Source organism: Bos javanicus, chromosome 21 (assembly GCF_032452875.1).
Source record: "Bos javanicus breed banteng chromosome 21, ARS-OSU_banteng_1.0, whole genome shotgun sequence".
NCBI lineage: Eukaryota > Metazoa > Chordata > Mammalia > Artiodactyla > Bovidae > Bos > Bos javanicus.
In genome coordinates, this window is record NC_083888.1 from 54,952,409 (window position 1) to 54,977,795 (window position 25,387).

General features: G+C 50.4%; 1 protein-coding gene across 7 annotated transcripts in view; it reads right to left on the reverse strand.

Moving 5' to 3' along the window:
• The window catches only part of FRMD5 (FERM domain containing 5), a 321,311-nt gene that overhangs the window by 10,270 nt on the left and 285,654 nt on the right, over window positions 1-25,387 (reverse strand). For 4 of the 7 annotated variants that reach the window (XM_061395081.1, XM_061395080.1, XM_061395079.1 and 1 more), the window contains exons 5-10: window positions 18,692-18,789; window positions 16,350-16,473; window positions 13,574-13,661; window positions 5,350-5,438; window positions 2,320-2,383; window positions 1,682-1,773 (exon numbers count right to left, since the gene is read on the reverse strand). In XM_061395081.1, the coding sequence (XP_061251065.1) occupies window positions 1,682-1,773; window positions 2,320-2,383; window positions 5,350-5,438; window positions 13,574-13,661; window positions 16,350-16,473; window positions 18,692-18,789 (555 nt within the window). Of the gene's footprint in view, window positions 1-1,681; window positions 1,774-2,319; window positions 2,384-2,967; window positions 3,055-5,349; window positions 5,439-13,573; window positions 13,662-16,349; window positions 16,474-18,691; window positions 18,790-25,387 lie in introns of all 7 variants that reach the window. The other 3 variants (XM_061395078.1, XM_061395076.1, XM_061395074.1) reach the window with 1 other exon arrangement.

A 25,387-nucleotide genomic window follows, 5' to 3' on the forward strand; every position in this document is an offset into this window, starting at 1 on the left:
CCTGGGGACACCATCCCCACCTGTGTCAGGGCTCCACGAGCCTCTGAGCCTACCTGCCCTCCTGCCTAAGCACATTCTTTTTTTTTTTTTTTGCTTCAAAATATTTAATACGTGTCAGATATGCAGTTACATTTTTATCGGAGCACGTTCTTGAGTCTGACCCAGCCAGCACCTTGTGAAACCCTAGGCCAGACACAAAGCAGGGATCTGAACGCGTGGCAGATGCTGAGTGAGGCCAGAGCGGCTCTTGATAGAGACTGGGCATAAGTGGGGATCGGACCCAGGATGCAGGCTTCTAATACTTAATTAGTAGTCAGTGGAAAACAGTGGCAAGCAGCCCTGGTTTCCACTGTGGGTGCTGTCAGGGTGTGGAGATCTATTCATGAAAGACTCAGAAACTGAGTTTGGTCACAGGTTCAGACCATGGCACAGAGGGAAAAGCAAAGGTAGGCCTCCAAAAACAACGGTGAGATGTTCTCCTGGCTTTCCTTGGACAGCCAGGGATTGAAAAGGAGGGAAATGGGACCACATGAAAGTCTTCCGCGTGCCTTCTCCATGAGAAGAAAGAAGCCCACTCAGGTGAGAGTTCTGGCTGTCAATTCAGTTCCTCCCCCCAATTCTGGTATCAAATGCACAGAAGTTATTACACAGCTCAGAAAACCTGCCCAAGGAATAGCCTCTGGGGAGAGGGGAGGAGGGAGGAACAGGGAGGAGACATCCCACAGCAGGCAGCAGAGTCCTTGGAGTGGGGAGGATGGGGCCCCCTGACCCCCTCCAGCCCCCTTCCCCTGACAGGGAGAACTATGGCCTGTCAGAGGAGAAATATACTACACATCCTGTCTTTGTTGTTCTGATCAAGATGCAGCTTATTAAGGGATAAATCACTACATTCTGTTTTAAAAACAAGACCAAGAGTTTTAGCAAACATACTTTTTCTGGCATCACCCCAGTTTGTTGATGGGCTATTTCTTTGCTTCTTGATGCTTTTATAACCACTTTCTTAAAATTGGGCACAAAAGCCTCAGTATAACTTTATAAAATCATTTAGTAAGCTGTGCTCTAAGCTGGTATCTCAGTAACAGACAAGTCCTTGCTCCCTCCAGCTACCCCAACGCCGGGCTCCCGGGCGCTTGGCCTGTCACTGGCAACATCTCTGTCAGTGACACGCCAGGAAGGGCTGGGCCTCAACTGCAGCTCAGCACCAGGCCACCCACTGGGGAGTGGGCCCCAGAGTCTCTCCAAGACTTAGGAAACTGTTCTGGGTTGTGCCTGTTCCTTCATGGAGCTGTTGTATTCTGGGTCGCCCATGCCTCTGAATGGCTCCACAGGGCTAGCTTACAGATACCCATGGGCTTTCTCTGGCCCAAGCCTTCCCCTAGGAAGACACAGAACTGCTCTGCCACGGGGGATGCGGTGGGTGCGGGGGGCGGGCAGCTGTCCAAGGACATCACAAGGTAGACCCCTTGGGCAGCTCTGCTGAGGCACTCTCCCAGACCTCAGCTTTGACCCTCCAGCTGGTACAGTCACCTGGAAAGGACTCTGGGTTTTATAAGGAAGCCCAGCGTTGTCATCTCGTGTTCGCCTTTGTCAGTTTCTTGGTTTCCTGCCCATCATTGCTCTAAAAGTTGATTCTCTGACTCTGCCGTGATCAAGGCAGTCCCCACCCCAGGTATCCACTCACTTGTAGAAGGCTTGGTTCTCGATTCCACATTTCCAGAGGTGCTTGCAGGCTTCTGGAGTTGGAGCAAAATATGTGAGAATAATTTTCTTTTCCTACAAAAAATCCCACATAGGAACAGCTGAGTGTGGATGGAGACGCGAAGGGTGAAGTGGGCCAGGACACTGACCCCGGGGCTGTCTGAGGGTTCCCTACCGCTCCCAGGGATCGGCTTCAGGTGGGAAGAGCAGCCTCATCACCCACGGGCAGAGCTCAGGTCAGTGTGCAAGGGCACGCCTGGCAGTCAGGTCCCGTCGGAGTGAGTCTCTGCTGGCCTAGCGTGAACGAGACGAGCCCTCCCCAGAGAGAGTGGCACTCTCATCTGGAATTTTCTTCTTCTTTTTGGGGGTGTTTATTATCTTCCTGGAATTTTCATATGGAAGCAAAAGAATCTTACTTTGTACTTTCTGGAGGTATGGAACCTTAGGGGTCACCAGCGTCCCTGACGAAGTCCCTGTGCTCCAGGGCCTAGCCACCTCCATTCCTCACCTCCATATCTTGCCCTTGGTCCTGACTTAGCCTGCAGGCGGCTTAGCTCTACCTTGGTGGACCACCTTGGTTCAGCCCCGGCCCTCCCTGAAGAGAAGGAAACGAGCACTCACCTCTTTCTGACTTACGTATAAATAAAAGGTCTTTCCTTCAAATTTCAGCTTGGTCACCTCATTCCTAGAAGCACAAAGAGAGCGCCTGTCAGCTCGCTGTGGGCCGCCTGTTGACAGCTAAGTCTCGTAGATGCACAGCCCACCCCGACTGGAAGGGGCTCCAGGCACAGACACAGTTTTAGCCAAAATTAGAACTGAAACAAGACAGCAGCGCAGGGGCCTTAGAGAACAGTCGCTGAAACAGTTCACCCCACAGTTTCTGGTCAATCACTATCATAATAGGGTGATAGGAGGATTTCGGGCTCATCAACAGTGGCTGTAAAAGGGAAATGTCTGCACGGGCAGTGAGTCTAGGTAGAGTGGTCCTGGGCCATTTCAGGATTTGGTTCATAACACAGGTGCATTATCTAGGTGGGACTGTCAAATGTAAGGTGCCACAGGTAGCTGATGAGGCCAAAGTTCAAGATACAGCAAATAATGAGAAACAATGCAACCGGGTTCTGAGGGAGCTGAGTCTTTCAGGTGACGGTGCCACTGGATGGAGAATGCAGTTTAATGCAGACAAATGTCAGACGATCTCGGGGAGGGGGCAGGGCAACATACCAGAGAGAGGACAGATTACATGGAACAGTCATGCAGCGTACTGACCAGGAAAGGGGCTTAGGGGTTTGTGTAGAAAAATCCTTGAAGCCACCAGCCCAGTGAATGGCTGCAGTAAAAGAGGCAAACAGGATACTGGGGTACATCGCCCGCAGGACAGACACAAATCAGAAGAAGTGACATGGTTACTGTACATGGCACAGCTTCGACCTCACCTCCACATCCTGCTCTCAGCCTTGGTGACATTTACAAAGTGGGAAAACGGACCGGGGTCTTAGCTTGGGTGGTTGTCCCTGAGAGCCAGAGGACCAGGCCTCTGCATCGACCAAGGCCTCAACTTCCCTTCCACTGATCTGCCTGACAGCTTCCCTGTGGAGCCCGAAGGCCCCCTCCTACCTCACTGGGGCAGAGTCTATTTTTCTACCCTCTCCCCGCGCAGGGAGGTCTGACCACGCATATCTGCCTCCACTTGGCTTCTTCCTCTTTGCGATTTCTAGGGAGCTTTTCCTCAACATCCTAGAATGGCAGCAGAAAGGTGGTAAGAACAGTGTACCCGGCTTACTCCCGGACAGAACTCGTGGGGCAGAGGAAGGCCACTTGTTCCCTGGAAGCCACGGCCGGGTCAGGATGAGAGCTCGCACTGCTGACCACCAGTTCCGAGCTCATACGAGCCATGTGGGGTTCCTTCCCTGTGAGGCTCCCTCCCAGGCAATCCACCTCTCGTACACGTACAGAATACCGTACTTATCAATTGACTGATAACATAAACAAGCACATAGATCATCTCGGCTTCAACAAGCAAGGTAGGAAAGGAGAAAATTTTCTGTTGGGAGTCAGATTGAAGTTTACATCTGTTACTCTGACGTTGAGAGAGATGAAGAGACTTCCTGAAGAAGTGGGCTGTGAGAGAAGCCAGAGAAGGAAAAGGGTCTGGGGCAGCCTGGAGAGCTGCAGTAGGGCTTCTGGAGGGTGAGGGTCCTTTAGGGACCACCGGCCCCAGTGACAGGCGAGTCCTCCATGTTTTTAGCTAAAATGTTCCCTACCAGTTGCCTCATGTGACAGCTGGCCTGGTCGGAGTGTGGCCAGGATGTGGGTGCTCTGGGAATGTCAGACCACCCAGAGGCTCCATGTGGCAAGTGCCCCTCACGAGGAGAGCGGTGCCTGACTTTGCTCAATGTCTGAAAAGATCTGGTTGGACAGAAGACCGCAAACCCTCACCATCTTCACCTAGAGAGTGCAGTGAGTGAGGCCAACTTGGGAAGGTCGGGCAAACGAGAGTGTTGGGGTGTACCCCAGTTAGTGCAGTGCAGCAGGCCCACCCTGGAAAGGGGTTTTCTGGGGAACGCGGCCTGACTGGGCACATTTGGGGAGCAGTTTCATGAGCACTCTCATGATGACTGTCTCCAAGCTTCACAAAAGTCACGAAGGTTGGAAAGGGGGTGTCTGGCCTGCAGCACCCCTGGCAGAAAGCTCGCCAGGGAGAGCTCTGTCCTCGGGTTTCCCACCAGCTCTTCTGGAGAAGGCCAAGGGGATAAGCCAGGAGCAGGCTTCCGTGGCTAGCCCTGCTGGGCCAAGGAAAGCTGCTTGTCCAAGCCCCTGAGGAGCGGACCAGCTCAGACCTGGCAGCCTAAAGGGAGGTTCAGGGGTCGCAGGGGCCGAGGAGAATGTGCAGCATGGTCTGATGAGGCTGCACGGTGTCTGCGTGTGCCCGAGAAAGATTCTCTTAGAGAGCCACGTATCCATCAACAAACCAGAGTCTGCGGCTTCAGCTCACAGAACCCTGCCACAGAATAGACCCCGGCAGATGAGCAGGGAGGAAGCAGTCCGTGCAGCTGCAGTGGGGGCTCCTGCCTGCTGGAGACGGGAGTGGGAGGGGACAAAGGGGAGGCATGTGACTCCTGGAGGCCGAGGACCCCTAAGCCCTGAAAGGGGATGGGAGACAGCGGCGTCTGTTTCTATAGGCAGTGCCCCCCGAGAGGTTCAGTCTGAGGAGAGTGTTTTGCAGAGCACCAGGGTAACTTCTGTCTGCTCCAGGGTCACTGCAAGCCCTCCTTTGTTAGGAGAGAGGGTAAGAAGTGATCCTCCCTGAGATGCTATTGCCCCCAGGAGAGGTCAGTCCCAAGGACTCGGTTCTCATGGGAACTTTGCTTCCCTGACACTGGCTCCAGCTCTAGACCTCATCCTACACAGGAACCAAGTATCCACACCCTTTCTCTCTCTGGAGAGGCTGATGGCTCTCAGGAACACCCCTTTGGAAGAATAGGATCCCTAGAAGAGACCACTACCTTCACCAGTTACCATTACGGACGCAAGGCTTAGGAGAGGGTTCAGAACCAGAACTCGCCCACTCACAGACAAAGGACATGGGAACCACAGCCCTCCCCAGCTGGTGAGGGGTAAAAAGCCTGTTTTGGAAATGAAGATACTCACCATTTAATGAAGTGGACCCTCTTGTTTCCTTGCAGAACAACAAACCCAAAAGGAGTGAAGGCCAGAAACGCAGCATTTCCTGACACGTCCTGTAACATAAAGATTTCTCATAGGGCCGTGCAGGCATAAGAACACAGCTGTCCTCTGAGGATATAGGGTTAATACTTGGCAACCAGTCACAGAGGGAAGAGCTTGGCATTTGAAAGGAACAGGCAAGTTTCTTACCTTTCCTGAGCCTCAGTGGCCTTAATTTAAGTTGTAGATTATAATACCAGTCTTAGAAAGCTGTTGCGAATATCCAGAGAACACATTGCTGGGGGGATTGTAAAATGGTCCAGTCACTTTGGAAAGCAGTTTGGGAGTTCCTCAGATTGATAAAGGTAGAGTTACCATGTGACCCAGCAATTCCACTCCTAGGTATGTGCCCAAGAGAACTGAAAACATACGTTCACACAGAAACTTGTGCATGAACGTTCAGAGCAGGACTATTCATAGCAGCTGCAAAGTGGAAATAATCTCAATGTCCATCAGCTGACAGATGAATAAACAAAATGTGGCACATGCATACAATGGAATATTATTTGGCAGTGAAAAGGAATGAAGTTCTGACACCTGCAACAACACAGATGAACCTTGGAAACACTGTGCCAAGTGGAAGAAGCCAGTTAATCAGAGAGCACACGGTGTACGCTTGCGTTTATATGACTTGTCCAGAACAGGCAAATCCACAGAGACAAAAAGTGTGTTTCCGGTTGCCAGAGGCTGCGGGGAAATGGGGGTGGGGAGGGACAGCCAAGAGGTACAGGGTTTCCTTGGATGACGGAAATGCCCCACAATTTGATCGCTGTGACGGTTTTACAACTGTTAACGGGCTAAAAACCATTGAACTGCACACTTTGAAAAGGATGGGTTGTTTTGATGTGTGAATTGTATTTCGAGAAGGCAGCTCTGAGTGAGTGAGAATAGCAGTAATCAGTATCATGATGGCCTTACACACTGGACTCCCTCAGGAAAGTTTAGCTGAAGAAAATGTAAGAAGCAACCAGCCAAGTGGAACAGTTACTGCCAGCCCTGTGTCGCCTGAACCAACCAAGAGATCACCTGTCACTTTCAGCCGGTGAACAAGAGGCTTGAGGCTCTGCTGGGCAGAAAGGGGAGAAGGTGCGGCAGAAGCTGTAGGTCCTGGTTCCCTCCCGTGGGATACGGGCTCCAGAAGGCCCGGGCCTTTTCAAGGCTGGGACGGGGCCCAGAAAGCTGGCTCCTGGGGTACATTCTCTCAGAGGTGCTTCCTTCCTAATAATGGCCACAGGTGAGCATCTCTTCTGCTGGGGGGTGAGGGTGTGCAGGGGGCCAGAAATTATGCCTGGATGCTGTCTGAATGGGACTGACCGCAGGACAGTCATCTGAGATGCAACTCAGATGGTGCCGCAGGGTCGGAGTCGGGTCCCTGGTGTGATGCGTGCAAATGGGAGCTGTGGCTGTGGGGCTCTCCTAGCCTCTCCCACCTTCCAGCTTTGCCTCACTGGCGCAGACCTTCAGCCTGATCAGTCCTGAGAACAGTGGGGGCTCTGCAGGGGCTCTGCAGGGCCTCACGGGCCTTGCCTCAAGAAAAAAGTACAGTTTTGCCTTAAAACTGTCTCTTCGACAGTTTTTCACACCAGGGTTACAGGTGTGAACACTGGGCCCAGGGAGTAAACCAAATGTACATTTTGCAAACATTTGAACGAACATACAGCTGTTACTGTCCTTTCCTCTCGGTCTGTTGTGACCCCAACACTTGGCTGCAAACACAGCATCATTCAAACCATGGGCACAGCAAAAAGCTGTTTAAAAATAACCTGAATGGAGATACTGTGAAGCCATGGGGCTGGGCTTCCCCCTGCCTGTCATCAGGGCTTGGTGGTGGGTGCTAACGGCTGAATACACAATGCAGTGTGCCAGGGGGCGCCAGCACTAACTGGGCGGGCTGGAGGAGTCAGACCTCTGTGAAGGTCATCGTGGTGACAGTGAAGGGAAGGGCAGGCCCTCCCATGAGCTGGGTGGCGCTGGCTGGGTTCCTTGGTTGACATTGGTCACCGCACCATCCAGATACCCCAGGGCTGGCCTCTGAGTGAAGGATGTGTTGGACTTAGAAACAGTCTCTCCTGACCAGACTGGCTGACTAGGAGCAGGGAGCAAACATGCGAAGAAACCCCGATTAAACGCCAGTAAATATTACTCATCTTTCCAATAAATAATAATAGCACCTGTGCTATATCCCCATCCACCCTCTCATTGGAAGAGAGCAATTATCCAGACTGTTTCTGATGCAACAGCTGCAGACAGAGCTGCTGCAAGGCCCTGGCACCTGGCATCCACTGGGCGGGGGCCAGGCAGCTGGGGGGTTTGCTACTTGTCTCTGCACGTGAGGAGCGGGACTGGAATTACAGCATGAAACCTCACACCTGGGCCAGCGTGAAAACACACAGGCGGCCACAACGACACCATCTCTGGAAGCTTCCTGGTTTCCTTCCTCTAACGAGCCGTTCTCCTTGTGAGCCTGCCCCTGGGGTTTGTATGTGAAAGGACGAGTTACTGACAAGAGAAGGAGATGAAGACAGGGAGAGAAGTGACAGATGGCCACACCCTGTCCCTCAGGCTCCCATCTCAGCCATCTTTCCTGCCTGTCCTCTCCATGCTGACGTATCAGCGCCCCCCGGACTGCGCCATCAGTGACCTGGGAAGTGGAGTAAACACCCAGGCCTTGCCAGCCATGCAGCAGTTACCACCAGCCCTGCTCCGTATCCGTCCTGCGCCTCATCCCTGTGGAAGGAGCTTCAGTCCTGGTTTAGGACCCCAGCGATGCTTCTTAATTTGCTCCGTAACTTCCTTGCTCCTCTGGGCCTCAGTTTCCTCATCTGTAAGATGAGCACCACCATACATACTTCAAAAAATACTACTTTCAGGACTTCCCTGGTGGTCCAGTGGCTAAGACTCCTCACTCCCGATGCCAAGGCCCAGGTTCCATCCCTGGTCCAGGAACTAGAGCCCACATGCCGTAACTGAGAGCCCACGTGCCGTAACTAAAGATCTTGCACTCTGCAGCAAAGATTAAAGATCCCACGGGCCACAACTAAGACCCAGTACAGCCAAATAATTTTTTTAAAAATCATTAAAAAAGGAAAAAAATATATTATTTCTGTCTGATTTTAGGAAGATGGCCTAAATGATGTACTGCCAGGACAAGGCCAATGGTGATTTGGGGAGGGGATGGGTTTGCAGAGTCATTCACGTGTTCATATGGAACCCACCATGAGACCTAACCTGCATCCATCAGTCATCAACTGTTCACCCTGAGATGATCACTCTGCCCAGAAAAGGAGTTTTGGAAATCAGTCCTGACAGCTTCTTGGAAATGGGAACACTGGGCCACCTTTGCCCAGACCCACCTCTGAATACAGTTGAAATAGGCTCTGTCTGTACCACCACTCCCCGCCCCCGCCCCGGCCCGAGGACATCCTGGGGGTGACTGGGTCAGGACCACAGCATTCTCAGTTGTTAATGCTGCTCAAGGTCACACAGTCCTTCTTCTGGACCTGACGGAAACTAATTCAATCTGGGTGGATGAAGCCTCTATTATTCTTAAAAAAAACAAACAGAAAAAACCTTAGCAAAGAAGATTGCACATGCTCTTCCAGACAGTGATGCCCATTCCTGAAAGAGCCTGGAGCTGGGGGACCTTCACACTAAGCCAATCATGAGAGTCACCCAGTTTCAACATACTTAAAACACAGTCATGGTATTTTCCTGGTGGTTTAGTGGTTAAGACTGCACTTCTACTGCAGGAGGTATGGGTTTGATTCCTGGTTGGGGGACTAAGGTCCTCCAAGCCATGAGGCATGTCCAAAAAAAAAAATAGTAAGTCTAAACAAACAAACAAAAAACACGGCCACAAGAATGTATAGTGGCAATAAGGAGAGCAGGCAGCCCCCTCTAAGAGGCTTGGCATCCACCCACGAGAGCTCAGAAATGCAAACCTTGGCAGAAACTTACCACTTAAGTGACTTTAGTCAAGTTTTTCATTTGGGCAGTAAACTTAACATTCTCTGCATGGTAGCCAAGAGGGGCCAACCTGAGGGTGAGGCGAGTCAGCACTGATCCCTCTTGTTCTGCTTTTCTGAGGTCGGGGGGCGATGTGTCAAGATAGGGGGTGGCTTTAGAGAGGAACCTGCTGCTGCTGCTGCTGCTAAGTCACTTTAGTCGTGTCTGACTCTGTGTGACCCCAGAGACGGCAGCCCACCAGGCTCCCCCGTCCCTGGGATTCTCCAGGCAAGAATACTGGAGTGGGTTGCCATTTCCTTCTCCAATGCATGAAAGTGAAAAGTGAAAGTGAAATCGCTCAGTTGTGTCCGACTCTTAGCGACCCCATGGACTGCAGCCTACCAGGCTCCTCCGCCCATGGGATTTTCCAGGCAAGAGTACTGGAGTGGGGTGCCATTGCCTTCTCCGAGAGAGGAGCCTACGCAGCTGGATTATGAACACAAATGATCCCACTTTAAGAGCAAGGAAACGGCACCACCTTGCATTTGTGTGGTTGATCTAATCTAGATCCTATTGAAGTCAACTTTTTTCTTGGTCTGTACAGAACAGGCATAAAACCACCTCATCAATTTCTGTTACATTTTTCTACAATGATTTCAAGTCTCATGGGCCTTTTTGTCCTCTCTTGATCAGAGGTGGTGTGAGTCCTGCTCTGTTCCTAAATAAACGCCATCTCTCCAGGTGGAAGACCATGACGACAACTGAAAGAGCACAGCACGGAGACATTGAAGCTTCGTGTCCCAGTACCGTCCCTGCCAGTAACTCTGGACATGTTAGTCCCTCAAAGCTCAGTGTTCTTATCTTAAAGAGAAGACAAGAATGAATTCTTAGCAGAGTTGTAAAGATGAAATGAGATACTGTGTGTACGTGCCTGGCATGTGCTGGCTCTCAATAAATGGCACCTTCAAGACTCATGATAAGGAGGGACTCATGTGATGAGTTCGACCAGTCCATGAGCCTCAGCAGGGCAGGGGGGCACAGTCTGGAGACCAGGGCAAAGCACCAGGCTCAGGCTCCCTGAAAGGAGCAAGATGGTGTCCCCTGATATTGGAGAGGTGTCAAGCTGGGGGGGCAGGCACAAGGCTGGGCCATCAGCGGTTTGCTCCATTTTTCTCCTCCAGCAGCTGTAGGCTTGGTCTGTTGGGGGGCTTCTGCCGGGAGCTGAGGCCCAGGGAAAAGGCAGAGAGCTCAGAATAGCTTTTGCGAATTCAGGGTTCGTGTATTAGTGTAAGACAGCTAGCTAGAGAGGAGCCCTCTGGCTGTTCCACCCAGAGTTGGTATGATCTCCTCTTCCTAGTCCCAGGGCCAGGCAAGGACATCCTGGGCAGAAAGAAACCATCAGCATGGACAGGAAGAGCAGCAGCTTCTTAATCAGTCCAGGAGAACAGAGCCCAGCCGAAGCCTTGTTCTGCTCTCATTTAATTATCGAAACGATTCTTTTTCTTCTGTCCTCCCTCGGGCTGCGTGCCCCAGATTCCCAGGGCCCAGTAATTGCCTCTCTGTTAATAGAAATCATCAGTATTTATTACACCGAGTGCTCCAGCTTATTTCGGCTCCCCTTGTAGCAACGTCAAGGCGAGTGCTTGGGAGCCTATCACCAAAGTGACTCTACTTAGTGGCAAGAGTAAAAGGCTCCCAGACTGTTCTCCTTGCCCAGAATGGCTGAGGAGATCCTGAGCTGGAACCCAAGGAGATGAGCCGTGGGGCCTGCAGCAGGGCCCTGCGCCAGCAAGAAGTATGGAGCCCAGGAACACGGGCGTGGAAGCCCAGTGAGACGACTGCTCCCACCTTCTCCACGAGGAAGTCTCCTGGGCGCTTCTGCTCCTTAGAGATGCACAACAGGAAGGGACCTTAGTTCATATTCCTGCTCTGCCACTCAGGGCCTTGCGCACTGCGGCCTGCCAGAACCTTCATCTCCTTGTCTATAAATCAGGAAGAATAATATCCACACCCCAGTGCTGGCATGAGGATTAAATGAGAAAATAATGTGAGAGGATTCCAGTGGGCCTGCCTGGGAAGACATGCCACAAAGCCTCTCCTCCCTCCCTCCTTCTTGGAGTTGATGCCGCGGGGGTGAAATGATGTGATACATGGGATTGGGCCTCGTGCAGTGCCTGGTATGAACGCTGGTTCCTTCACCTCTGTGTCTGATGGTGGACAGGCTCAAAGACAGGGCTGAACCAGGAGCCCCACAGTCCCAGGGTGCATGTGGATTTGGGCTGGACACCAGGCGGGCTGCTCCTTGGCTTCCAGATCTCCGGAGACAACAGGAGAGACCTTCATGCCTTCCAGTCAGTTGTCATGCTCAGGTTACATGCCACCAGGTGACCCTACCCAGGGACCCTCCTCTCCTCACAGGGACCAAACAGATGTGGGGTCACATGCAGAGGTGACCTGGTATCTTCGGTTGACCATATGCATCTTTAGGCAGCTATGTCTTTTTTTCCCCCAACAAAAGGCCTCACGTGTTTATTACTAAGCCAAAAGCACTAGTGCAGAAACACTTGACACAGAGAAAAATCATTTTCCCAATAAAACACCCAGCAGGTCAGACAGTACGTGCTCTCAAAGTGATAATGCTAGGACGCAAGTGACCTTGACACAGCCTAACGTGTGCCGCTTCACGTGCCAGACTCCTCAAAGAACCAGCTTGGTTCTTCTCCAGTGTCTTCTCCTGCAGTGGTACCTGATTTTATTACCAGTTTTCACTTGAATCCATTGGGAAATGGGACAATTCTGCTTTTGCTTCTTGGCCAGGAAACTGCTCAGTCCTGAAAGTCTTGTGAGAAGACCTGGAGCAAATTCAGCCATGCACAGGGTGGTGGAGAAGAAAAGAAGGCAGCGGTGTCTCCTGAGGTCCTGAAGTGACTCAGGAGTATCTGCTGAGGACTTTCACATGGACAAGGCAAGGGAGGCTCAGAGAAGCCTCTGAAGGCCCCAGTGAGGAGGAGACCAGCACTCAAACCAAGGCCGGTTGACCCCAAAGCTCTCTTCGGTCCTCTGCAGCCCTCTGCCGTTGGTATCCAAGCCATCAATGCAAGTTAAACTACGCTGGTGGTGCAGAAGGCATTATTCGGGAAGCTTTGCGAATTCACTTGCACATACCCGTATGTCATTTGTTTTTTCGGTATAAAGCGGCCTGAATGTGTTTTCTGACAGTGCCCTCAGGAACACGGGTTATCTGTCAGTCGGCTGTGCTGGTGGACAAGGAACTGTGGAGGTGGGAGGGTGGCCAGGTTTCTGAGTGCCAGAATGTTCTCAAAGTTAACTGAAGTTTCGGCATATAATCCTATGCAAGAGCATCTCCTCACCAAGGGGCCACGAGAAAGGTAATTCTGTCTTCTTTGGTTTCTGTTCTGTTCTTTCTTGTTGGAAGCCTACACTACCCCTCACTTTTTAGGAACAAGAGGTCAATGTTAAGAGTCAGTTTTGCGGGGGTCTCTCTGGTGGTAGAAAGAGGCACAGATCTGGAGGACTGAGGCAGAGACCAGAAGCGTCAGAGCTGGAATGAGATGACATGCGGGGGGATCCAGCCACAGACAGACAGGGAGAGAGGGCCACGGTCTCCACCGATCTCCTCAGTGTCCACGGCTGCCCGACCTCATCTCCCAAGTGCCAGACGCATGTGAGTAATTACAGAGGGTTTCTCTGGGCAGAGCCTCCTGGGCTGGTCCCCGTCCCGCCCTCACAGGCGCATAATGGAATTAAGTGCGACTCCACTGCAGCTCTACAGTCAATAAAACCCACTCCTGGACAGAAACTAGATTACGGGTCACAGAAGGGTGGGCTGTGCGCTGAGCTGCCTCTGATCATTCCCTGGGAGAGGCAGGGCGCCCACCTTCCGCCTCTACTCAGTTTCACCAAATTACCCACGGCTCCCAAAGGGGGGCCCTGGTTTCAGATTTGTTATCTAGACGGACTGTGCCTGTATGCTTCAGCTCTGATGTGGCACAAGATTCCGCAGAGTGGAATCCAGAGGAGTTTTCACAATGAGATGTTTTCTCTGCCCTCTGTCACTAATGAAGCCAATCATCCCAATATTGAAGGGGTGGGGGGGTGCAGGCATGAGGTCCCTCCCTGCCTGTCATCCTCTGGTGGGCGGGGGGCAAGATCGGTGCAGTCTCCAGCCACAGGGGTGCCTTACCTTACACGGGTGGGGGTCCACTCCATACGTCTCCAATGTCTGAGCTTTCCTTAAAAAGTTCAGCTCTGAAGTTGCTGGTGTTTGACCACTGGAATAAAGAAAATGAAGCGATTCAGGATTTCCTGCTCCTATAGGTTCCCCTGAGATGAACTCAATTAAGAAGTGCCCAGGGTCTCTCACGCTCCTATTTTTTCATGGGGTGTGCTCCCGGCTCTGTCCTAGGAACGACTTCACAGACCCTCTTCTAGGGTCAAACCCTCAGATGTCTTCAGAGTGAAGCAGGCTGTGTGATGAATGACATGGGCTGAGTGTAACACCATAGGGAGTGGTGGGGACTGTGGCTAACTGGGAATGCCGCCCCATCTATAGAGGGAAGTTGCTCTCCAGCTCCAAGATGGTAGTGTTGGAAAGCACGGCCCAGCATTGCTGGGTGCGATTTTTAAAGAGAATTCAGACATACTGATTTTTACGTGGCATTTCCCAGTTTTAAATACGATGGGGGCAGGAAAAAATACATCTATAGGCTGGCTGCAGGCCATCTGATCTGGACTGAGACACCAAGACAGGACCTGTGTATCTTGTTGCCTAACCGTCTTCCTTTACAAAAAGGGAACATGGGACTGGGGAAAAGAGACGAAGCGACAGATGCTGCTGAGCTCCCCAGACTCCACAATAGCTCTGTCTGCCCACAAAGTGATGACTATGAAGAGGAAACAATCAGAAAAAGGAAGAAACCAGTGCTGGCACCAAGCCCTCTGAAGAAGGAGCCTTGAGCATTGTCCCCCTCCTGCTGGCTCCTCAGCAGAGGTGTGGACAAGCTCCGAACAGGACCGGGGCAAGCAGGGTCACATGGGGTCTCAGTGTCCAGCGCCCTGGCAAGCTGACGTCCTTCCACTGATGCGGGGTGGGCTTCAGGGTCAGGAGGGGGCGGGCAGTTTGTGCAGTCAACAACTCCGACGGCTGCTGGACAGGACTGGAACTCTCTAAGTTCATCATCTGCCTTAAGTCCTATGGCAGGGCAAGAAGACAAGCCCGCCCAAGGAGGAACAGCCCTGGATTCCCGCTCCTGTCTTTCTGGAGAGGCAGCAATCCATCAACACCTCAGCAGCCTTTGGGCGGCCAGGTGTGAAACATACCATAGAATTTAATGCACAGCCGGGGCCCTCAAGGATCTCAGAGTCCGGGCGAGGAAATGCAGACCAGTTCTATGTGATGAAGATGAGGCTGAGCCTGTGTGAGCAGTGAGGGTTCTGTGGAACGCAGATGCGTACCTCCACCAGCGCACCAGAGACACGGGGAAGGTGTTGGGAAAACGCTGGCACAGCAGACAGAAAGCCAGGTTCCAGAGGCCACTGAACACCGACACCCCTTCCAGGGAGGCTCTGTTCCCTGTCTGGAGGCTGCAGGGCTCCGTGGGCTCCATTCACCCCTGGAGTCAGCCCAACCCTCTGGGGTCCTCCAAGTGGACATCATTTCCTGGGGGATCCCCCTGACTTCTGTTAGGTTTCTGGAGGACTGTCCCCACTGCTCTGACGTCTCTTAAAACCTTCCTGGCAGAGGCTCCAGGCAGCCCCAGCACACCCTGGGTCTCTCTTTGAATGAGCCATGAGCCCTCATCATCTGTGTCTATTCTGACTTTTACCACAAGGGGCCGCTATTCGCTAAGAGTGATGGGAGGAGCCGTGGGAGGGGCTGGGATTCCACCTCTGATGGGGGTCTTCATTCCTCTAGGCGGGGTGGGGTCCAATGTGGCCACACACAGCGGGCAGGAGGTCTGTTTATAAAAGTAAGGAGGCTTTGGGGACATATTTCTTGGTAAAATTTTTGAGTGAAGGTGAAGGATTTTTTTTTTTGGGCGGGGGGAGCCATCAGTTAGGAATTCGTTTAAGCTTAATATTATCATTAGGAATATTTTTCTCCCGCTCCCCTTGAGCACTGTCCTTCCCCAGAAAGGTAGTTACAAAATATGTTAAAAGAGTAAAAAAAATTGTACTGTATTAATATGCTGTATTGTATGTAAATTTGTTCTTCACAGTTTAGCAGTTGAGCGTCTGCTCCAGCATGCCATACAAAGTAGAGCCTAAATACCCCTTTGTTTTGCTTTTTCAAATAAAAACCTTTGTAGAAAACCCTATTTCATATGGGTGAAAGGATGCATTAATACTATTTTTATGGACTTGGGTATATTCTGGGTGAACTAGGACAATCTGAGGAGGACAGTTACCTCCTGTTTCTGGCTGCTTCTCCCCCTCTTCCCTGGGTACAGCCGTGTGGGGTTGAGGGAGGCAGTGTTAAAGTCACAACCCCCGAACCAGGAATCTCCCGGCACCCAGAGCATCTGGCCCTGCTCAGTCCTATCTGCTGACCCAGAAGTCACAGACCAGGGGTGGAGGTGTGCGCATTTTCTTAACCCTTCTCTCTTCTCTCTGTTCTCTTTTGCTATTTCTTTTATTTTTCCCTTTTCCCCAGTTCATGCTTCTGCTCCACACCCCGCTACTGCCCTGCCCCGACCTCCCCCCACCCCCACCCTGGTCTCTCTCTCCATTTATCTTAGTGAAGCAAATACCTTTCAGAGGCAAATCCTTCACCGTTTTCCTTATAGTATAGCATCTCTCTTGCCTCTAAGCCTCAGCCTACACCACTGTTCTTAGAGAGGGAGCCTTAGGGTTGTACCAGCAGTGGATCACGGAGGATGGAACATCGTCACATCCTGGAGTGAGGAGGGCTGGGTCTACCGGAGCAGACAGTGGCCTGGCCTGAACCCAGGGACACGCACCTGAGCTCTGTCTTGTGAATCTCAGCAATCTTCCTTTCCAGCTTCTCTGAATGTTTAGGGAAAAACTGGAACTTGGAGCTGTAGCCTTCGGGGTGTTTTCCTGGGTCATAATCCCCGATCTCCGCTTGCAAAAGGAAAGCAGAGGAAAACAATAGGAGACAGGACAGGTAAATCGTCACTGGCAACACAACATGAGACTAACATGCAGAGCAAAAGGCAAAGTCTGCACCAGATTTGCCAAGAACAGTGGATCCTGAGCACGACTGTGGGTGGGGCGGAGGGCAGGTCCTCAGGAGCAGGCCCAGCTTTGTTTTCCCTCATGTGTCCATTGACTGGGTTGGTTTCAAGGCCACGTGGAGACAGTGGAGCTGAGCCCGTGTTCTGAGGCCACCACATGGAAAACTGCTGTGAAAGCTCAGACCCCTGCACCATGCCCACATCCATTCAGCCACTAGGAGAGCACCTGGGAGCGAAGCTCTTTGTGGCAGTGAAGAAAACTGAGCTGGATCAGGAGATCAGAACCTTCTGGGCCTGTGGCCACATACAAAGTCTAAATCTCGTTTTGAAGATTTTAGCAGGGACACAGCCAAATGATGACTGACTCATGACCCAAACTCAGAACTCAACTCTTGGTCCAATCAGATCAAGTGAATATATTTGAGTAACTATTCACTGAGGGCTGACCAGGTGCCAGGCCCCTTGGAGAAGCCTGTAGAGTGGGAAGACTGGCTGTAACCAGATAGTGCCACGGAGTTCAGGAGCATCGGGTCCCAAGGCTGACTTCCCAGTTCCCTGTGGGGGTGGGGCTGGGCTTTCTCCCCCTGAAAATTTACAGAGTCCGTCCCCTAACTGCTGAGACCTCAGATCAGTGAACTTCGGGGGGTCACTGGGCCCACACTACTCCTCACAGTGTGTCTCCAGGTCAGAACCCAGCCTTCTCCACACGGAGCATCCCGCAGGGAACGCTGTGTGTGCGTGAGGAGGAAGGGTGTTGAGCAGTTCAGCCGCTGTGCGCTTGTCTTTTCTCCTTCCCTAGTGAGAACCACAGCCAGTGCAGGTGAGAAGTCTTGAGTGAGGAGTAAATATTAAGGGAAAAAATGTGCCTTTTTTCACAACTGAGTATTGTTCTGTGGCACTAGTCTCCTGATAGTATCTTCCAAATTACTTGGGAATTTCTATCATTTAGAAAGAGACTAAAGGTTTCCTGGGGCTTAATGTCTGAAATGACCTTGAGCCATGGGGTCCTTTATTATAATTTTACTTAGAAAGCTCCCAGTGGGAAACATCGATGTTGGATATCAGTGACTTCTTTAAAACAAACAAAAAAAATTCAATATGGCTGTCAGGGTAAAACTAAAGAAAAGACTAGAGTTTAAAATTTCACTTAGATGGGACCAGGTTTTCCTTTAAAAATGAAAGGGATCTCGTTGGGTCCCTTAAAGTTGGCAAGCACCTTCTAGACTTCCTACTTGGGTGGTTTTTTAAAACAGGAGTCTCAGAAGTCAAAGTTGCAATAAAATGACTTTTACATTCATAACGCAGCTGTGACATTTTTCTTGCCGGAAGAACTTTAGTTTCTTATTGGCAAGCATTTTTTTTTTAGGTTCTATTCACAAAATAGCTTCCTGGAGTTCACAGATTTCCGATTACGAGTTCAGTTTCTTTGGGAGAAACCTCACGATTTTAGCGCTATAGTCCAAAATAACCCAGTGACAGTTTCAGGCTAAAGGACTAAGAGAAGTCCAGGAAGTGGCACTTAGGAGTCTCCTGCATCTCATGAAAGGAGAAGGGATGGTGTATGAAGAGTGCATACCTTTCCCTCTGTTTTGCAAAAAAAAAAAAAAAGCCAGTCTGGGTATCGGCTGGGTACAGCCCCAACTCTTATTTGTGTGTAGAAAATGGGTTTGTAACTTGGAAACATTTTCAACTTTGAGCAATCTGAATGGGAAAGTCTCTGAAACTGACACCAGAATCCCAAGGCGCTTCACATCTTTGAGATTTGCACAAAAGGACAGGGAAAAAACAGAACAAACAGATTCGGATTACTCTCCAGAGGCTTAGTAACTTTATCAACCAAGGGTGCAGGGAAACACTCCCTCCTCCCGACACAAACAGAGTCTGAATGACTTGAAGGGGCTTCCAGAAAGACTTGAACTGTGGACAACTTGAGGCTGAGTGGTCAGAGCTTCTTGGATCAAGGGAGTCCAGGCAAAGCCCTTTAACTTGGACTCTGTTTCAAGTTAGATACTGTTTGTATCCAAGAAGTAGTCATCTGTGGTAACTGAAATAATGTAATCAGTACTTAGCATGAAAAGCAAATTTATCCTGTCAAAAGTCATTACCTTGAAGGATATAAGCGGCTAACAAGGCTGCATCTGATGTTTTACAGAGGAGGCGGCCATGGTAGAGATCCCTTTTGATCTGCAGGAAGACTAAATACCTGGAGAGAAAACAGAGAATGAACTATAAAGGATTTCTTTGATTGCTTTAAAGATATAAATATGTAGTATCAGCCTATCAAAATCTCTGTCAGGACACTTTTACTACCTCAAAACAAAAATCTCAAAACATGTCCCAGAACAAATACATTTTTCATATCCCTGAGGACTAGACTCTTTCAAGCACTTTGCCCTGAACTGATTTTGAGGTTCAATTCCAAATAACCTGTCAGTTTCCTCCTGCAGCTCAAAACAGAAATGGTATCTTCTGGTTAAAAGCACTGTGCCCAGTGTTGGACTCTGGAAGGAGCCAACTCCAGTCTCTCAGCCCCGACAAAGCAACCTGTGTCATGAGAGGGGCTGACGGAGCCGCTCTCCTCCTCGGACTCTCGCTGATGTCTCCTAAGAAGCAGGGGGCTTCCCTGCTGATTCAGTGGCTAAGACTTGGTGCTCCTCATGAGGAGCCCGGGTTCGATCCCTGGTCGGGCACTAGATCCCATGTGCCGCAAGTAAAGATCCCGTACGTCATAACAAACGTTGGAGATTCTGCGTGCTGCAACTAAGACCCAGTGCAGGTAGGTAGACAGGTAAGTAAGTAACCAATAAACAAGCAGAAATGTGGGGAAGGAACGAGCCCATGGGAGGGATCTGCCTCTGCTCGCCAGTGGACCTGTCCTTATGTGGAACAGCCCTCGTTATTGGCAGAGGTCAACCAGATCTCTTAGAATTTGAATAAGGTGTAATAAGAGGCACCGGTGAGGGATGGACAGAAACCTGTGGCTAGCATTTCTTCAACCACAGGGCACTCTCACCTCAGGTGGAAGTAGGCTGATTCTCAAGAGCAACCCATAGCAGCTGATGCGTATTGAGCACTTACCATCTGCCAGTCCGGGGATTATACACTTTACTGCAGCCTCTCAGCTAATTTGCACATACCACTCTGAGAACAGATACTGTTATTGTCCCCTTTTTATAAGATAAACTGAGGCTTCAGTGATTTTCTCAAGGGCACATAACTGGAAGATGGCAGAGCCAGGATTCAAGTTTAAGACGGAGGTTGGCTCTTCATCACCATGTTATTCCTCCCTCTCGGTGCTGTGCTATGGCTGCTTCGTATTCTCACAAGTAGTTGGGTGGACCCTGTGACCACAGAATTGTTGACGCTCCATTTTGAAAGATCTTTGCAAGGAGTGGAGTCTCTGCGGTACATTACATCACAGATCCCCTGAGAAGAGCAGAAGCCAGGGGTATCAAGCCCTTAAGTGAGTCACCCACCACAGCAGTTCTTTGGCCAGGGGGCATCTGTGGTGGTTTAAAACCATGTCCACAGGGAATTCCCTGGTTGTCCAGTGGTTAGGACTCCATGCTTTTACTGCTAAGGGTGCGGGTTCAACCCCTGACTGGGGAACTAAGATCCCACAAGCCATGCAGTGAGGCAAAAAACAAAAAAAAGTCGAGAAATTCCCTGGTACTCCGCATTTCCAGAGGTAGAGCTTAATTTGCTCCATCTGAGTGTGGGTTGGACTCGGTGGCTTGCATCAAACAAGCAGAATAAAGCAGAAGTGATAATGTCTGACGTCTGAGACCAGGTCATAACATCTCTACAGCTTTCTCCTCATTCTCTCTCTCTCTTGGATCACTCATTCTGCTCGAGGATACTTAAGCAGTCCTACAGAAAGGTCCATGTGGTGAGGAACTGAGGCCTTCTGCCAACAGCTAGAAGTGAACTGAAGCTTTCTGCCATGTGAGTATACCATGGTGGAAGTGAATCAGTCAAGACTTCAGATGACCACCGGCCCAGCCCACCTCTTGGCTTCAACCCCAAGAGAGACCGTGAGCTGGAGCCACCTAGCTTAAGTGCTCCTGAATTCCTGACCTGCAGACACTCAGAGATGAGAAATACTTGTGATTTTAAGCTAAGTTTTGTGGCATTTTGTTAAACAGTCATAGATAACTACAGCATCCCTACAGGAGTAACGGGAATATAGTGAAAAGGAAAATGAAAACCACTTAGTCATGTCTGACCATTTGCAACCCCCTGGAGTATCCAGTCCATGGAATTCTCCAGGCCAGAATACTGGAGTGGGTAGCCCTTCCCTTCTCCAGGGGATCTTTCCAACACAGGGACCAGCTGAGCCACAAGGGAAGCCCTGGGAATATAAGTAAAATTCCCTTAAATTCCATCAGCTTGAACCAAAAAGAAATTAGGCTCTTCCTGGACAACTCGAGGTTTCCATTGCTTCTGTTTTCAGGCAGAAGAATAACACCGAGGATTCCATGCCCACCGGATCATGTGAAAATGCTCAAAAGCAAGCAGACCAGTGACAGCACAACTTCTAGGGTGAGGAGGGTCACCAGCAGGTGACTCAGAGCCCGGGGCTTGGTGATTCAAGTAATTAAATAGAAACAGAGTAATCTTCATTCTCTTCTAAGCCCTGCTACCCAAAGTGTAGCCCACCTTACAGAGGTATCGGCAGCAGGTGGGAGCTTGTTGGAAATGGAGAATCAAGCCCATGTGAGACCTAATGAATCACTGTAACAAGATCCACAGGTGATCTGGACATATATTAAAATCTATGAAGCACTGTCCCTAAGAAATTCAAAAGCATCCTTCTAACCACATTAGGGTAGACCACCCTCCTCAAACCAAAGGGAAGATGACTGCTGTAGTGTGGAAGTTAGTAAGAATTCCCCTCCTTTTCCCACCTACTATACCCCCAATCGACCCAATATTTGCCAAGGAAAACCGAAGGAAAATTACATCATGCAGTGAATAGTAATTTTTTAAACTGAATCTAGCACATCAACCCTGAATATTCATTGGAAAGAGTGATGCTGAAGCTCCAATACTTTAGCCACCTGATGTAAAGAGCTGACTCACTGCAAAAGACCTTGATGCTGGGAAAGATTGAGGGTAGGAGGAGAAGGGGGCAACGGAGGATGAGATGGTTGGATGGCATCACTGACTCAATGGATGTGAGTTTGAGCAAACTCCGGGAGATACTGAAGGACCAGGAAGCCTGGCATACTCCAGTCCACGGGGTCGCAAAGAGTCAGACATGAGTGAGCAAGTGCACAACTGCTAAGTCACTTCAGTCGTGTCCGACTCTGTGCGACCCCATAGACAGCAGTCCACCAGGCTCCCCCGTCCCTGGGATTCTCCAGGCAAGAACACTGGAGTGGGTTGCCATTTCCTTCTCCAATGCATGAAATGAAAAGTGAAAGTGAAGTCACTCAGTCATGTCCAACTCTCAGCGACCCCATGGACTGCAGCCCACCCAGCTCCTCCGTCCATGGGGTTTTCCAGGTAGGAGTACTAGAATGGGGTACCATTGCCTTCTCTGAAGTGAACAACCACCACCACCAAATCCAGTTTGTCTACACTCTGCTTCCCATGGTGGAATATCACAAGATGTGTGGAAGGGAGGGGCTGAGCCCTTTTCTTCCTCTTGCCCCTCCAGCCCAACCTGTCCCAGGCTTTGGGAGGGCATGATAGCAAGCCTTTGGCCTCCTGCTCGTGGATCACTTCCTGGACCTGAGTTCATGCATTAACTCCGCCCACAGCCCTCTGCTTGTCCAACATTCAGTGACAGCACATACTGGACTGAAGGAGAGGTTTCAGAGGCCCTGGGCAGCAATCCTCAATGTGGTGGTGAGGACAACACCCCCGGGGGGGTGGGGAGCATGTGACTCTGCATATGAGTGGTCCTGGGTTTGAAAAGGCTCCTCCGGAGCTTCTGATTTGCTCCCCAAGGACCTCCTCACAGCGAGAACCACGATTGATGCACGACAGGGACCTCGGGTGAGCTGGAGCGGAAACATGGCTTTCCACTGCTGGGCAGGCTTCCTTCAACCTTCTGAAGTTGGAAGAGCTACAGGGAGCTCAAGGGGAAGGCTGTGGGAATACGGTCCGGTGACGGGGTCATCACAGGATGGGAGGGTCAAGGGAGGGGCAAGTCAGCATCCTAAAGCAGCACACCGCAGTCTTCAGAGGACAAGAGACAAGCTCATGAAAGAACCAAATGATGGCTCCACGGAACGGAGTTCCACAGGGGTCCTCCCTTCCTTTTCTGCCCCAGCGACTTCCATCAAGCTTTGTGTTTTGTTCATTTGAGAAGGTAACCAGTGACTCAGTGTTGTCGGTCATGAAATCCATCCCACATGACTCATAGCATCCTTACACTTATCCCCAAGATGCTGTGACACGTTCTCCCCTGCCACACAAGGGCCTAAGGAAGCCTGTCCAATTGCTGGGGACACTGTCACCAGGGCCGCTGGGCTGCCAGGCAAGGGGTCAGCTTGCTGGGCTGCCCGGGTCAGCTGTTCATGACGATCAGGCAGGTTGGGGTACCCAGGCTCAGAGCCTCATAGGAGGAGTCACACAGCCTAATTCCCACATTGTATAGCTGAGGAAACAGAACCTTTTTCTACCTGATACTTTTTCTACCCTGTGGTAATTTAGTGAGCTATGGTTAGGGAGATCAGATAAGATCAGTCGCTCAGTCGTGTCTGACTCTTTGCGACCCCATGAATCGCAGCACGCCAGGCCTCCCTGTCCATCACCAACTCCCGGAGTTCACTCAGACTCATGTCCATCGGGTCAGTGATGCCATCCAGCCATCTCATCCTCTGTCGTCCCCTTCTCCTCTTGCCCCCAATCCCTCCCAGCATCAGAGTCTTTTCCAATGAGTCAACTCTTCGTATTAGGTGGCCAAAGTACTGGAGTTTCAGCTTTAGCATCATTCCTTCCAAAGAAATCCCAGGGCTGACCTCCTTCAGAATGGACTGGTTGGATCTCCTTGCAGTCCAAGGGACTCTCAAGAGTCTTCTCCACCACCACAGTTCAAAAGCATCAATTCTTCAGTGCTCAGCCTTCTTCACAGTCCAACTCTCACATTCATACATGACCACAGGAAAAACCATAGCCTTGACTAGACGAACCTTTGTTGGCAAAGTAATGTCTCTGCTTTTGAATACAGAGACATTTCTCTGTTCAGAGGAAACAGAACCTTTTTCTACCTGATACTTTTTCTACCCCTGTGGTAATTTAGTGAGCTATGGTTAGGGAGAGAAAGGTCCTAAATGAAGTCAGGGGAACTCCTTGTCATCAGAGAGAAATTCTCACTGGAAAAAAGAGAAATCAGCTTTAGATCAGATTTAAGACAGAAAGGCTTGCTCTTTAGCACACCTTTTTGGTTGAACTCTGCCTCTCTCCTTTTTTGCTTCAAAGAGGCTTTACCTCATGTCCAGTTTTGTTTAGATGCCAGGCTGTCCTAAAGTGATGGAGGACCATGCAAAGGCAGAATGTGTGAGAGCCTAAAAGATGACGGAGGAAAACCCGAGCGTTTCTGGAACACGCACATCCAAGGTATTGGCATTGGCATTGTGATTTCTGACATCAGAGGGTAGGGATTAATCCAGAGATATTCCCACAATTAGAGGTTCTGAACTCTGAAAAGCACTGGTGGCCCCTGAAGAGTTTCTTCCAGAAGACCCTTTGGCCCTGTCTTCCTCTCTGCCCCTGGCTTCCTCTATTTTCTGCCCTTCTTTTCCCTGACTGTAATCAAGTTTAGTATATCTTCCACACCAATACTAGATTGTGGGCTCCTTGGAATTAGAGATTCATGTTTCATTACCTTTAATATTCTTCTAGAGAGCCTATGACTTCCCTGGTGGCTCAGACTGTAAGGCGTCTGCCTGCAACGTGGAGACCTGGGTTCGCTCCTTGGGCTGGGAAGATCCCCTGGAGAAGGAAATGGCAACCCATTCCAGTATTCTTGCCTGGAAAATCCAGTGAACAGAGGAGCCTGGCGGGCTACGGTCCATGGGGTCACAAAGAATCGGACACGACTGAGCGACTTCACTTTCACTTTTGGAGAGCTTATACATCCTGTGCCTCTTCACCTTCCCTCCTTCCCACCCACCCATCCAGTTCTGAGCACATGCATGTGCCAGGCACTGCCACAGCGGCTGGGAATGCAGCAGAGAACCAGAGTCCTCCTTCTATGGAGCTGACATTCCAGTGATTTACTCAGGTTTTCCTCTGTCATCTTTTAGATAGGCTGTATGCCGTTTAACATGCACTCTTTCATTTCATCCTCACAGCAACTCAAAAAGGTGATTACTGTTTTAATCCCTGTCTCATACACGAGGAGAGGGAATGATCAGAGGCAGTGTTGCTTGCTTTGTCACATATCCAGCTAAAGAACGATCTGGGATTTGAACTTGGGTCTTCTTGATTCCTTCGCCCAGAGCTGGCAAACCAAGCCTGCCACCAGAATCCCGTGAGATAAAATAACCTTTGATTGGAACACAGCCATGCCCATCATGTATGTGTTGTCTACGGCTGGTTTTGCATCACAATGGCAGAACAGAGTAGTTGTGACCGCGACCATATGGCCCACAAAGCCTAAAATACTTCTGATCTGGCCTTTTCCGGAAAAAGTTTGCCAACTCATCTTAGCCTAAGCTAAGCTCAAGTGACATTCACCGTTGGAATAAATTACCTATACGCTTTATTAACATTTTTAAAAAATGGCCTAAAAAAATCTATGAACATTTTTTGAGCACCTGTTCAAACATGTGTCGGGGCCCTTTGCT